Below are 15,387 nucleotides of genomic sequence, written 5' to 3' on the forward strand. Positions count from 1 at the left end.
CCCCTGTAACCGTACCCTCATCACTGGCGACCTGTGCACGTAAGCATTAATGCAATACGATACCGATACATGCACAGTTGGCAGCATAATGTTGTTGCTGTTGTTGTTGTTGTTGATCACTGGCGACCAGTGCTCGTAAGCAATAATGAAATACGATACAGATACATGCACAGTTAGCGGCATACTGTTGTTTTTGTTGTTGTTGTTGTGTTGTTGTTGTTTTAAAGTTTTTTCCCATGTTGTTGTTGTTGTTGTTATTGTTGTTGTTGTAGTAGTTGTTGATATTGCTGCTGCTGCTGCTGCTACTGTTGCCTAGCGTTGACCTCATGAGTAATTTTCTCCTGCTGATATGACGATGTCACCGAGACAAACTTCGTTGTGGGAGATTTGTGTCGGTTTTTGAGAGACATGCAGGATGTCTTCTCGAACTTTGTTTCGCTTTTGACTTCAGAGGTTTTCCTAGGGGATTAAGAAGAGACGTCTCTTTGTACATTTAGTCAAGTTTTGACGCGGCCCAGGTCCCGTCTTTGATAGTATAGCCCTGTCTCGAAACTAACGCGATAGTCGAACAGAGTTGCGCCCCTGGAACGGCAGGTAGTTCCGGTTTGTGTTTGCAAAATGGAACCGCATGACAATCCGCCTTTCAACTTCTATACCCGCGTAGTTTGAACAGCAGACACAGTAACGTTTCCCTCCACCACTAATCTTCTTCTCTCGTTCAGCCATTTTGGACGTAAACAAAACAACCGGAACTACCCGCCGACAGCGTCGTGGGCTCTGGCAGGGACGGACAACTCTTATCACTTTCGTTTTGAGACAATGCTATAGTACTGGCTTTTCTGACGAGCCCTTGTTTGTTGGCAGGGACTAGTTCTTGCACATCTTTACTTCAATCACAGAATATATTCAATTTAAAATTAATTTGGTGGAATTACAATTATCTTTGTTTCACTCTCCCAGGTCTTTCACGGAAATCGTGCCGTGCGTCAACGGCAAGCAGGTTTCTGACGTTACCTGTAGACCAGGTGCAGTTGGCCAGGTCAATGCAGTTTTGGGTAAGTGACGTCATATTAATTTTCGTTGTGACGGATGATGTAATACTAGTTTGTTATATCTCTTGTCATGTATTTTCTGTTTATAACAAGACACTTGACGCATATCTCAACAGTATTTTTGTCAATTGGACCTCGTTAAAAATACAAACAACATTTATATATATATCGATCCATTATAGTTGGACACTTTTCTTTTAGGGTCTCGGCAAGTCGGACTCTGACGACTCAATCAATCAATCAATCAATCAGCCAATCACGTTATTAATTAATCAATGAAATTATAAAGTAAGTATGTTCTAAAAATGTGTCTTTTCTTTGAATACACGATTTGTTCACGTGTATGCAAGCGTGCAAGCTAGGTGTGTGTGCGTGTGTGTGTGTGTGTGTGTGTGTGTGTGCGTGTGTGTGTGTGTGAGTGTGTGTGTGTGTGCGTGCGTGTGTGTGCGTGTGTGTGTGTGCGTGCGTTCGTGTGTGTGTGTGTGTGTGTGTATGCTTGTGCGTGCGTGCGTGCGTGCGTGTGTGAGTCTGTGTGTTTGTGCGTGCGTGCGTTAGTGTTCGTGTTTGTGTGTGTGTTACATTATACGTTTATATGCGTCTTCCTTCATTCAGAAATCCCCTGCAAAGTGGAGGACTTTGAAGCCGTGTGCACCAGTTCGCCTGCCATCAACAGAGGTAATACACACATAAAAAAAAGTGTGTTTACGGTATCCCGACCGACCCTATTTTTTTCGCGCGACCCAAGACTTTTTTTTGGCATTTTTAAATCTTTGTTTTTTGGCAAAATAACTGAAAAATATGGTTTTTTCAAGAAAAAAAAAGAAAAGAAAAAAAATCCCGACCTACCGACCCTATTTTGTTTGCCTATGTTACCGTAAACAGACTAATTTTTTTTGTTGGCCTAAGAGACAGTGAATAAGACTAATGTGTGTGATCTAAAATATCGCTCCGCAATATTAATTACACACGGGTGTGAAAGGCCACACTTCACTGACACACACTCTCTCTATCTCCGTTTTCTATCTCTTTTTTCTCTCTTTTCGTTCTCTCACTCTGTGTGGTTGCGTGTAACTAACTAGCCAGATAGTAACCAAGCAAGACTGAGTCACACAGTAACAAGAAAACGTGTTCTTTCAATCTAAACTAAAGAGTCCCGCTTGTTACCAGTTTTGAACGAAAAGTATATTCAAAAGTCGAACACTTCAGTTTAGAGTGTTGTTTGTTTGCTTGTTTGTTTGTTTGTTTGTATGACTACTACGCAGCCTCTTTTTTCAAATCAGGCAGTGGTAGCGGAAGCACGACCTTCAACGGGTAGCGACGCTGATTGCTGCAGTTACTTCCCGGCTTGGGTGGAGATAAACCGGAACAAGCGGTTCACCTTCATCCCGCTTTCCATCGCCGGAGAAAAACTTCCTCTTCGGTGCTTCACCTTTGGTCTTGTTAGAATGAGGTCAAATCCCAGTTATCTCAAATGTATAAAAATAGACTGACGCAGTTTGAATATCTATTCTGTTGAATCTATTGGCCTTAGTTGGCACTTGATCTATTTATCTCTCTAATATTCTCATTGCCCCATTCTCTATATGATACTAGTTCCTTCCAGAGTCTCCGGCTTTTATAACACGCAGAAACCTGATTTTCTTTTACTATCTATCTTTTTTTTTTTAATTTTTTTTTACAGTTGTTTGTCTGTTAGTATGATTGATTTTTGTTGTTGATTCTTTTGCGGTTTTGGGAGAGCAAGATAGGGAATGAAAGATGGGATGATCCGAAATATGAATTCCATTCGTCCATTCCGTTGATATTCTTTTCCAATTTTGTGTGTGTGGCTAACACGAGTCATTTATGCACATATATTCAACTTCGGGATGTTGTTACTACTAAAACCAAGATCAAATGTGACCCTCCACCACGGAATGAGTCGCATGTCACCTTTGCATGATTTTCATATTTTTACATTTTCCTAAAGAGTTTTTGTATGCTCTATCCAGTGGTGAAAACCGTTTTATAAAAAAGCGAAAACTGTATAAGTTTTTTTATGAGTTATAAGCCTGTGACTAAGGTGACCCTCACATTGTTACCAGTCACTCCCGGACTTACATTAAGCCTAGCGCAGAACCACGCGAGGTGACATGCGACTCATTTCGTGGTCGAGGGTCACAAATTCACGCTTCACTGTCAGTTTAGAGGCAGTGATGGTTGTTTAAAATACAAAGTGCCTTTGTTGATGTATTCCTTTTGTATTAAATACTTGGATCTGTTTTCTGTATCCTTTTGAATGAATTGTACACTATGACCATTGATAATGAAGAGATTAAACGGTTTTGTAAATCTGTGTTTATGTTTCACTTGTATGAAGCAGTTCCTTGTGACAGTACTGTAACTCACACCTAACATACACACACACACTCACACATAAGATACACACACACACACACACACACACACACACACACACTCACACATACGCATACGCACACGCACACACACACAAACACACATTAGATAGGCACACGCACACATCTTGGAACCTCCCACCCCAACACACACTCAAACATACTCACAAATTAGATAGCCAAACAGACATTTCAAACCAACTTAAACACACGCACGCACACACACACACACACACACACACACACACACACACACACACACACACCGTAAAGTCCCTAGCAAACGCCCAGTATCTAGCAAACGCCCACCCCCCACTTTTGGCCAAAAGTTGTGCAGAGGGGTCAATACCTAGCAAACCCCCACCCCCCACTTTTGGCCAAAAGTTGTGCAGAGGGGTCAATACCTAGCAAACGCCCACCCCTGTTTAATTAAAGAAAACAAGTTTTAGGACAGTCGGCCTCCTATATCTACGATTGGTGCACACTGTTCAATGGTTCTCCTTTTTTTGGGTTGGGGAGGGGGGGGGGGATAAAATTACGTCATGTCCCACAGTGAAGTCGTTCAGTGACGTTTTTTAATGAGTGTTTAACACTTCTCTATGTTCAGCAATGCCGAAGCACAAATCCTTTACAGTGACATACGGTCGTACAAACTAAAAGCCTTTAAAATATGTTGAAAACGAAGCTGCAGACAATGTTTCGGTATGTGCCCGCGAGTTTTCTTCCAGAAGAAGCTGAGAGTGGAGACGACAGTGAAGACGATGATGTTGACTTCGAAGGACTATAATGAGCCAGGGACCTATATTTAGGTCTAATATAGGTCTATGAATGAGCCCACGATCATCAACCCTACCAGATCTCCAAACAAGAGAAGAAACTGTGTTTGTGCTGACGTTAGTCCGAGAATGAGAAGAATCAAGGTCACTTGTGTTCTTTATACATTTAGTCAAGTTTTGACTAAATGTTTTAACATAGAGGGGGAATCGAGACGAGGGTCGTGGTGTATGTGTGTGTGTGTGTGTCTGTGTGTCTGTCTGTCTGTCTGTCTGTGCGTGTGTGTGTGTGTGTAGAGCGATTCAGACTAAACTACTGGACCGATCTTTATGAAATTTGACATGAGAGTTCCTGGGAATGATATCCCCGGACGTTTTTTCATTTTTTCGATAAACACCTTTGATGACGTCATATCCGGCTTTTTGTAAAAGTCCAGCCTTCGTCGAAGATTGCTTGGCCAAAATGTCAATCAATTTGATTGAAAAATGAGGGTGTGACAGTGCTGCCTCAACTTTTACAAAATGCCGGATATGACGTCATCAAAGACTTTTATCGAAAAAATTAAAAAAACATCCGGGGATATCATTCCCAGGAACTCTCATGTAAAATTTCATAAAGATCGGTCCAGTAGTTTGGTCTGAATCGCTCTACACACACACGCGCACAGACAGACACACACACACACACACACATACACCACGACCCTCGTCTCGATTCCCCCTCTACGTTAAAACATTTAGTCAAAACTTGACTAAATGTAAAAAGATGATTTGGTTACAATCAAAGCTCAGGGCGGGGATGTAGCTCAGTCGGTAGCGCGCTGGATTTGTATCCACTTGGCCGCTGTCAGCGTGAGTTCGTCCCCACGTTCGGCGAGAGATTTATTTCTCAGAGTCAACTTTGTGTGCAGACTCTCCTCGGTGTCCGAACACCCCCGTGTGTACACGCAAGCACAAGACCAAGTGCGCACGAAAAAGATCCTGTAATCCATGTCAGAGTTCGGTGGGTTATAGAAACACAAAAATACCCAGCATGCTTCCTCCGAAAGCGGCGTATGGCTGCCTAAATGGCGGGGTAAAAACGGTCATACACGTAAAAGCCGTGGGAGTTTCAGCCCATGAACGAACAAACACAATCAAAGCTTGCTTTCGTGGAGGGACTGAACGTGGGCAAAGCGAGTGATGTGTTCCGTGTCAAATACACACTGATATTTGATATCTCCTAGCGGGATTAAGCAGGGTTTAGGTGTAGATTGGACAGTAAATAAACTGTCCGAACTACCTGCTACATTCAAAGGTATATGAATGAGTCTAGCTTGTGCCACAGGTTCTTAAATCTGTTCGGTGAAAGCGGTCATGGTCCATTAACTCTGAAGGGAGTGAACTGCAAAATTGTGCAGTATGCTCTGCAACACATGTAACCCAAATTCAACATGTGCCCGTACAATACCACTTCTTTTATGAAAACATTGCTTCGGCCATGTTGATTTTAATCAACCAATTTTCCTCAGTGTTCTCATTGTGACGCACTTGTGCGCGACGCCTAGTTTTCGTCGTACCTCTCGACACTGAGGATTTCATGCGCTATTCCGAGAGCCACAGAGTTAGTTTTGGGAGTTAAAAAGATGACAACACGCACAAGTACAAGCAAGGTCTTAGAATTAGTGTTTGAGCGTTCTATTTTTCAAATCTAAAGGCTGTGTTTGGTAGTCATAGCAGACCGTAATATTCTCCAACGTATATTGTGTTTATTTCTGTTATTTCTATATGCGAAACGTGTTAGCCCTGTATTGCACGGAGTTTGTGTGCGTGGCTAGACTGTAGGTTTGACTTCCTCAATCTTCATCTTCATCTTCTTCTTCTCCTTCTTCTTCGTTCATGGGCTTAGACTCCCACGTTCACTCATGTTTTTAGCACGAGTGGATTTTTACGCGTATGACCGTTTTTACCCCACCATTCAGGCAACCATACGCCGATTTCGGGGGAGGCATGCTGTGTATTTTCGTGTTTCTATAACCCACCGATCTCTGACATGGATTACAGGATCTTTTCCGTGCGCACTTGGTCGTGTGCTTGCGTGTACACACGAAGGGGGTTAAGTCAATAGCAGGTCTGCACATAAGTTGACCTGGGAGATTGGAAAAATCTCCACTCTTAACCCACCAGGCGGCAGCGAGCGGGTATTCGAACTCACGACCTCCCGATCTGGTAACAGACACGTATTGTCCGGCTTTTACACACAGTACAAACACCCTTTTGAAATAGACCCCTGAACTTCTTGGAAGACTAAGAATTGTGTACATGAATTGGTTTCAGAAAGAATGCTCCCTATTTAGCCCCGTGTGTTCGGCTCGTCGTATTTTTACGAAGTCCGCTCTTCTTTCGGTACGTGACGTCACTTCCACGGGGTCGCTAGTACCCAATATTGACGGACTGTGTGATGATATCTTCTGCTATGGTCTGTTGAGACAGTGATATGAAAATTGAGACCGGTGGTCGAGATTTTGATATCACTGTCGAAACAGACCAATAGCAGAAGATATTATCACACAGTCAGTCAATGTTAGATATATTGCTAATTCTCTGGACATTTTGTATTTACTGTAAAGAAATTAAAAAAGTATTTGTCTCAGTTTTGGCTGTTCCATATCCCTCCCTCTGATTATTATTTCTTTTTGTTCACTCTTTTCTTGTACTTTTCAGTATTTCAAAATGTCTTTTCTTTCAAAAAGTCTTTAGTCACTTGCTCAACTAAATTCTGGGATCATTACATTTTCATATATATTTGTTTGTTTTTAAATTTAGGTGTTTTTGTTTTTGAAGTGGGGAAGCCATAAAGAGGTCGTCGATATCAAAACTGATATCGACGGAAATGTCGTCGATATCACTTTTGCACTGAGCTCAGTTTTGCCCAATTGACCAATGGAAATCATCGTAACATATGAAATAGCAATATTGCTTGATATCAATGAAGATTGAACACAGCTGCTTATAAACCCGCTTGTGCAAAAATGTACTTGGGAGTGTCAGCCCAAGAACGCAGAAGAAGAAGTGAAACACAAGTATGTGTATTCCCCTTCGAAGGCGGAGGTTGCTGAAACCTCCCGCAAACTGCAGGTGTAGTTCAAAGAAAGATTGAGCGGTTACGCAGAAGTGTTATTGTATGCGCTGCCGTCATTCAAGGAAGAGGCGCCTGACGAAATACTGCCAAGGACCTCATTATTCTTTCCTTGCAAGTGTGTTAGTGTGTGTGCGTGTGTGCGTGTGTGCGTGTGTGTGTGTGTGTGTGTGCGTGTGTGTGTATGTATGTATGTATGTGTGATGTGTGTGTAAGTGTGTGTTTGTATGTGTGTGTGTGTGTGTGTGTGTGTGTGTGTGTGTGTGTGTGTGTGTGTTTTAGTGTGTCTGTGTAAGTGTGTTTGTGTGTGTGTGTGTTATATGTAGTTGATTAGTTAGTTAGTGTGTGTGTGTGTGTGTGTGTGTGTGTGTGTGTGTGTGTGTGTGTGTGTGTGTGTGTGTGTGTGGATGTAAGTGTAAGTGTGTGTGTGTGTCGCTGCCTCACATTAAGACGTCAAAACGGATGTATATGGAATCTTCATTTATTCTCCATACAGGGCCGTAAAAACTGGAATAAACCACACGAAACAATAATGAATAAAAACAGTGATATCAAGTTATAAATAACATGCATTTAAGTACGAGAGTTTCTCACATTGTATCTCATTGTTTGTTATGTATCACACTGTTTATCGTATATCACACTGTTCGTTGTATATCACACTGTTCGTTCTACATAGATTAAATTGACATAATAAAATCAGTTTGTTGACCTAAATAAAAGAAAACACTAAAATCACCCCAAGCTTGTGTGTTATGTGAACACACGCCGCCATGCGAGCTTTACCTTAGTTTCGTTGCACGCATAAATTCATGACAACCCATACATAATTCGTACCTCGTCTTCTCTCTTGATATGATGACAGCGAAACGCTTTACGGTGAGACATGAATCACCTGGGCAGCAAAGTCAGTGCCTCTTTAGTCTGGCGTTGCTACAAAAAGTCAAGTGGAACGACGAAGACGCCGGTCTGTCTGGTTGGACTGTCTCTCAGTCACGAACTCACGCTTACACAACCCTAAAAACCGGCGCTACCTGGCGCAATAATTGCTCAATTAATAGAACGAAAACAAGTACATAAATGTTATAGTTTAACGTAAACTAGGCCCTAGTCTTTAAAAAAGCCTTAACTAAGTTTATATCCTCGTGCATCTATCTGTACCACCCATCCCCCTCTCCTGCTGGTCCTTAATCTGTCTCCTTCTCTCTCCTTCTTCTTCCCTTTCCAGCTCTATTCTTCTTCTCTTAACTAACTTTATGTATCCAATAATTTATTTATTTATTTATGACTGTTTTTCCGTCTTCAGAATGCATGTGCCTGTAGTTGGTATGAGTGAGTGCGTCGCGTTCTCGCTGTGCGTCTGTCTGCGAGTGTATGAGTCCGAGTGTCTTGGTCCTCGTCGATTTGTGTTTCGTATAATGTTCACTATGTATTGTATATTTTGTAAGCGCCTAGGGCTATATTTAGATTAGGCGCACAAATGTTCATAATAATAATAGTAATAATAATAACAATAATTAAAACTAAGATAAAGAATACTAAAGGCGGACTAATTTTCTCAGAGGATATACACAAGTGCAAACAGTCGCGGTCAAGCAAGGGGGAACTGTCCGATAATTTCTTGACAAGAAAAGATGCGACGGTTCTTTCCCTTATACCACTGGGTGTTCAGAGCCTAAATTGCGGCAGCAACAGTGTGTGTGTGTGTGTGTGTGTGTGTGTGTGTGTGTGTGGGGGTGTGTGTGTGCGTATATGTGTGTGTGTGTGTGTGTGCGTGCGTGTACGTGTGTGCGCGTGTCTCTGTGCGTGTGTTTTAAGGGTAACTAAATGTCGATACGTGTCCTCGTAAAGGGATGGCTTTAGCCTTCGTTAATAAAGGAAAACACACACACACACACACACACACACACACACACACACACACACACACACACACAACACACATACACACACACACACGCACACACATACACACACACACACACACACACACACACACACACACACACACACACACACACACATACACACACACACACTCACACACACAGATTTTTCGAGCCTGCCCAGGCTAATACATTTTTGAACAGAAATACACGCACACACAGACACACGTGAGTATGCGCAAGCACGCACTTAAATTAACTGTCATTGGCATTGCAAATCATATATATATTTCTCCTAAAACAAACAGTCAAAGCAGAATGCCTGTACCATGGCACATGACCTCATTCACAGGTAATTAGTGCGAATTTTGAATGAAATCATGCACCTTGCCTTTTTTCCAATTAGTCAGATAACGTATCTGCTCAAATAAAACGAATCAATTTATTTAGAATGTTCACGTTTTTTGTGTGTCAAATTAAAACTACGTACCTGAATAACTGTAACTAACTACTATAGTCATCATCGTTGATGACATAAGGGAAAGTCCCCAAATACCGAACACTTAAGGAAATCTGCCATTTTCTCAAAAACAACAAAAGACAGACCGTTTGTGAATGTGAAGTGTAATGAAGAAAAACATCAGCAACATTCATACCACTTTTTGTGGAAAGAAAGCAACATTAAAAAAAAGTTATCTTCATTTAAAAAAAATCCAAAATATGTTCGGAATTACAACACCTGTTACCTAAATCCGAACAAAGAGGTTCAAAATCCAAACAGCACAAACCAAAGTTACTTTGACTGACAAACAGCGCAAAAGTACTCTCTTTGGCTTTCTGTTGTCCCAGCGCAATCCACATGTACCCATTCTGAGCACATCAAACACATCATGTCCTCACAGGTGTATTCTCGGCACACACAACAAGTCGCGTAAGGCGAAAATACAACATTTAGTCAAGTAGCTGTCGAACTCACAGAATGAAACTGAACACAATGCAATTTTTCAGCAAGACCGTATACTCGTAGCATCGTCAGTCCACCGCTCAGGCAGTGAAATTGACAAGAAGAGCGGTTTAGTAGTTGCGCTGAGAAGGATAGCACGCTTTTCTATACCTCTCTTCGTTTTAACTTTCTGAGCGTGTTTTTAATCCAAACATATCATATCTATATGTTTTTGGAATCAGGAACCGACAAGGAATAAGATGAAAGTGTTTTTAAATTGATTTGGAAAATTTAATTTTGATAATAATTTTTATATTTTTAATTTTCAGAGCTTGTTTTTAATTCAAATATAACATATTTATATGTTTTTGGAATCAGAAAATAATGGAAAATAAGATAAACGTAAATTTGGATCGTTTTATAATTTTTTATTTTTTTTTTACAATTTTCAGATTTTTAATGACCAAAGTCATTACTTAATTTTTAAGCCATCACGCTGAAATGCAATACCGAAGTCCGGGCTTCGTCGAAGACTACTTGACCAAAATTTCAACCAATTTGGTTGAAAAATGAGAGCGTGACAGTGCCGCCTCAACTTTCACGAAAAGCCGGATATGACGTCATCAAAGACATTTATCGAAAAAATGAAAAAAACTTTCGGGGATATCAATCCCAGGAACTCTCATGTAAAATTTCATAAAGATCGGCCGAGTAGTTTGGTCTGAATCGCTCTACACGCACGCACGCACGCACGCACACACACACACACATACACACACACACACACACATACACCACGACCCTCGTTTCGATTCCCCCTCTATGTTAAAACATTTAGTCAAAACTTGACTAAATGTAAAAACAGAACCAGTTAGCTTCCTGTTGATGACTGACATTTCTAGCCCTCTTGTTTTTAGCTTTCTGTTTCTCTCTGTTCTCAGTGATTGGCTTTGATTTGCTTGTTTTTTATATTTAGTCAAGTTTTGACTAAATATTTTAACATCGAGGGGGAATCGAAACGAGGGTCGTGGTGTATGTGCGTGTGTCTGTGTGTGTGTGTGTGTGTGTGTGTGTGTGTGTGTGTGTGTGTGTGTGTGTGTGTGTGTGTGTGTGTGTGTTTTGTGTGTGTATAAAGCGATTCCGAAAAAAACTACTCGATCGCGACCGATCGTCATGCAACTCCACATGAGAGTTCTTGGGTATGATATCCACAGACTTTTTTTCTCTCCATTTTTTCCCGGATATAATTAATGTATTTGATGACGTCATAGCCGGATTTTTGGGGAAGTTGAGGCGGCACTGTCACACCCTCATTTTTTTACCAAATTGATTGGAATTTGGGTCAAGCAATCTTCGACGAAGTTCGGACTATGGGATTGCCTTTCAGATCCGAAGCTTACAAAAATAGTTAATTAGTTAGCTCATTAAAGTTAAACTCGAATTATCAGAAGCAGATTAAAACATGATTGCAATGTATTCCTCATCTTCTCATGAATTCAAAAATATATAGATATATTTGATTGGAACGAATAATGTTAATAATAACATGATCTGTGCAAGCGGCCGGTTGGTGTTAACATAAACTCTTCTTTCAATAAAGATAATTATATGTATTAAGCAGATAAAATGAAAGTAAATATAATTATCACTTTTCTGTCTACCTACAGTAGATATGAATTTCATATATCGACCGAATAACCTTTGTAGATTTCCATGGCGTGACCAACAGCCCCCCTATTTTCAAACTGTTCTTTGCCCTTGTGTTTGGGTGTTGTAGGTATTCTACCCATCCTCTCTCGTCTGTTTGAAAACCATGTGCTAATGTTCTTTTGTGTTCATATGTTTATTGTAAAACACACACACACACACACACACACACACACACACACACACACACACACACACACACACACACACACACACACACACACACACACACACAGTGACACACATAAAGAGGATCAAACACACACAACAAATATCCCATATTCAGTAATGAGTCCCTCGTTCGCTTAATCAGTCGAGGCCCCAAATAAACCATTCACTCTCTCTGTATGTCTGTCTCTGTCTGTCTGTCTGTCCGTCGCTGTCTCTATGTCTCTGAGTTTCCATCTCCCTCACCGTTTCTTCTGTCTCTGCATGTCTATATGTGTCTCTATCCCTTTATCTCTCTCACTAACCGTTTTGTCCGTGTATCAAGTTTTTCTCTTTGTCTCTCGCTGTTTGACTCTGTCTTTCCGTCTCTCTCGTTAATTGTCTCACTCTGTCTGACTCTTGGCACTGACTCGTACGTTACAAGAGAGATTTTGAGGACTGTTCTATCTTCTGTTTTACTGAAACGTGGCTTGATCCCTCGGTTCCTGACATCGCCACTCAACCTCCTGGTGTCACGGTACACAGAGCTGATCGCTCGCCAGAACTTAGCGGGAAAGAAATTGGGGGTGGGGTATGTTTTATGATCAACGAAAGGTGGTGCAAAGATGTCGACAGTGAGTTCCAATGCAAATTAGTTAGCGATTACTTAAAGTTAGCTTAGTTAGTTAAGTAGATAGAAATGTGTGTTAGTAAAGCAGATAGAAATGTTTGTTAATCATATGTTCACCAAGACTTTGCTCTTATTCTGTTTTTTCTTTTGTCTGCAGATTGTTGTGCTTAAGCAGGGCAAGCCCAAATGAGCCAAGCAGTCTGGTTGAGGAAGATTACTTGGAGACAGACGGACGGACTAGCTCTGCAGCCAGCCACATCAACTGCTCATCGGCAGTTCCAATGCAAATTAGTTAGCGATTACTTAAAGTTAGCTTAGTTAGTTAAGTAGATAGAAATGTTTGTTAATTATATCAGTGTTCACCAAGACTTTGCACTAATTCTGTTTTTTCTTTCGTCTGCAGATTGTTGTGCTTATATTTTCATCTTAAGCAGGGCAAGCCTGCAGATGAGCCAAGCAGTCAGGTTGAGAAAGATGACTTATGGAGACAGACGGACGGACTAGCTCTGCAGCCAGCCACATCAACTGCTCATCGGCAGTTCCAATGCAAATTAGTTAGCGATTACTTAAAGTTAGCTTAGTTAGTTAAGTTAGTTAAGTAGATAGAAATGTTTGTTAATTATTTGTTCACCAAGACTTTGTACTAATTCTGTTTTTTCTTTCGTCTGCAGATTGTTGTGCTTAGATTTTCATCTTAAGCAGGGCAAGCCCAGATGAGCCAAGCAGTCTGGTTGAGAAAGATGACTTATGGAGACAGACGGAAAGACTAGCCCTGCAGCCAGCCACATCAACTGCTCATCGGCAGTTCCAAGGCAAATTAGTTAGCGATTACTTAAAGTTAGCTTAGTTAGTTAAGTTAGTTAAGTAGATAGAAATGTTTGTTAATTATTTGTTCACCAAGACTTTGTACTAATTCTGTTTTTTCTTTCGTCTGCAGATTGTTGTGCTTAGATTTTCATCTTAAGCAGGGCAAGCCCAGATGAGCCAAGCAGTCTGGTTGAGAAAGATGACTTATGGAGACAGACGGAAAGACTAGCCCTGCAGCCAGCCACATCAACTGCTCATCGGCAGTTCCAAGGCAAATTAGTTAGCGATTACTTAAAGTGCCCAAAAAAGGGAAGTTTCAAGTTTGGATCTTTTTCGTTTTTTCTTAGATTAGTGGTTTGACTGACGGAGTAATTGGGAACGAGTCTTGGAGTGAATGCAATGTAGTTAAGTTAGGTTAGTTCGTTAAGTTAGTTAAGCAGATAGAAATGTTTGTTAATCATATGTTCACCAAGACTTTGCTCTTATTCTGTTTTTACATTTAGTCAAGTTTTGACTAAATGTTTTAACATAGAGGGGGGAATCGAGACGAGGGTGTACGTGGTGTATGTGTGTGTGTATGTGTGTGTAGAGCGATTTAGAGAAAACTACTAGACCGATCTTCATGACATTTTACATGGGAGTTCCTGGGTATGATATCCCCAGATATCTTTTTTATTTTTTTGATAAATGTCTTTGATGACGTCATATCCGGCTTTTCGTGAAAGTTGAGGCGGCACTGTCACGCTCTCATTTTTAAACAAAATTGGTTGAAATTTTGGTCAAGTAATCTTCGACGACGCCCGGACTTCGGTATTGCATTTCAGCTTGGAGGCTTACAAATTAATTAATGAGTTTTCTCATTAAAGTTGTCATTAAAATCAATTTTTTGCAAACAGATTTAAAATTAATTGCATCGTATTCTTCATGACATTCTGAATCTAAAAATATATACATATGTCATGTTAATGTTTACTCTTAAAATGTGATCACAATTAACGAAAATAGATTAATTAGTCTTACGATTAAAATTTAAGAAATCGATCCAAAAATGATTTCATCTTATTCTTTATCGTTTCCCGATTCCAAAACATATAGATATGATAGGTTGTATTCAAAACAAGCTCAGAAAGTTAACACGAATACAGAAAAGCGCGCTTTCCTGCTTAGGAAAATACGCTACCGCGCTATTCTGGCGTGTGCATATCACTGCGTTTTGCACGTGGGAGGTAAGCGATTTCCTTCTCGCGGGGATTGACGAAGCTGTACTGTCTTGGTGAAAAAAATACAGTGCGTTCAGTTTCATTCCGTGAGTTCGACAGCTTGACTAAATGTAGTAATTTTGCTTTACGCGACTTGTTTCTTTTGTCTGCAGGGCAAGCCCAGATGAGCCCAGCAGTCTCGTTGAGAAAGTCATTACTTAGAGACAGACGGACGGACTAGCTTTGCAGCGAGCCACATTTGCTCATCGTTAGTTCCAAGGCAAATTAGTTAGCGATTACTTAATTTGCCAAGAAAAGGGAAGTTCAAGTTTGGATCTTTTTCGTCTGGGAGTGAATGCAATGTAGTTAAGTTAGTTAATTTAGTAGATTAAGTAGATTGATAGATATGTTTGTTAATCATATGTTCACCAGGACTTTGCACTGATTCTGTTTTTCTTTTGTCTTCAGATAGTGTGCTTAGATTTTCATCTAAAGCATGGCCAGCCCAGATGAGCTCAGCAGTCTGGTTGAGGAAGATCACAAGGATTTCTGTGCAAATCCAGTTGAACCAAAAGAGAAGACAATCAGACAAGGACTGCTACATATAACAGGGGCGGATCTGGGGGGGGGGTGCAATGGGTGCAATTGCACCCCCCCCCCCCCAGCGGGACAAAAAAAAAAAAAAAAAAAAAGAAGAAAAAAAAAAAGAAGAAAAATGTATCACCTGA

General features: G+C 40.7%; 1 protein-coding gene across 1 annotated transcript in view; it reads left to right on the forward strand.

Annotated features, from left to right (window-relative positions):
• Positions 1-3,387, forward strand: part of LOC138963974 (uncharacterized) — a 4,805-nt gene extending 1,418 nt beyond the window's left edge. The window contains exons 2-5 of the mRNA XM_070335834.1: positions 1-39; positions 961-1,055; positions 1,665-1,727; positions 2,333-3,387. The exon at positions 1-39 is cut by the window's left edge and continues 109 nt beyond it. Coding sequence (XP_070191935.1) covers positions 1-39; positions 961-1,055; positions 1,665-1,727; positions 2,333-2,367 — 232 coding nt within the window. The 3' untranslated portion in view covers positions 2,368-3,387. The remainder of the gene's footprint in view (positions 40-960; positions 1,056-1,664; positions 1,728-2,332) is intronic.
• Positions 3,388-15,387: the final 12,000 nt, after the last annotated feature.

This window comes from Littorina saxatilis, linkage group LG4, assembly GCF_037325665.1.
Source record: "Littorina saxatilis isolate snail1 linkage group LG4, US_GU_Lsax_2.0, whole genome shotgun sequence".
Classification (NCBI taxonomy): Eukaryota; Metazoa; Mollusca; class Gastropoda; order Littorinimorpha; family Littorinidae; genus Littorina; species Littorina saxatilis.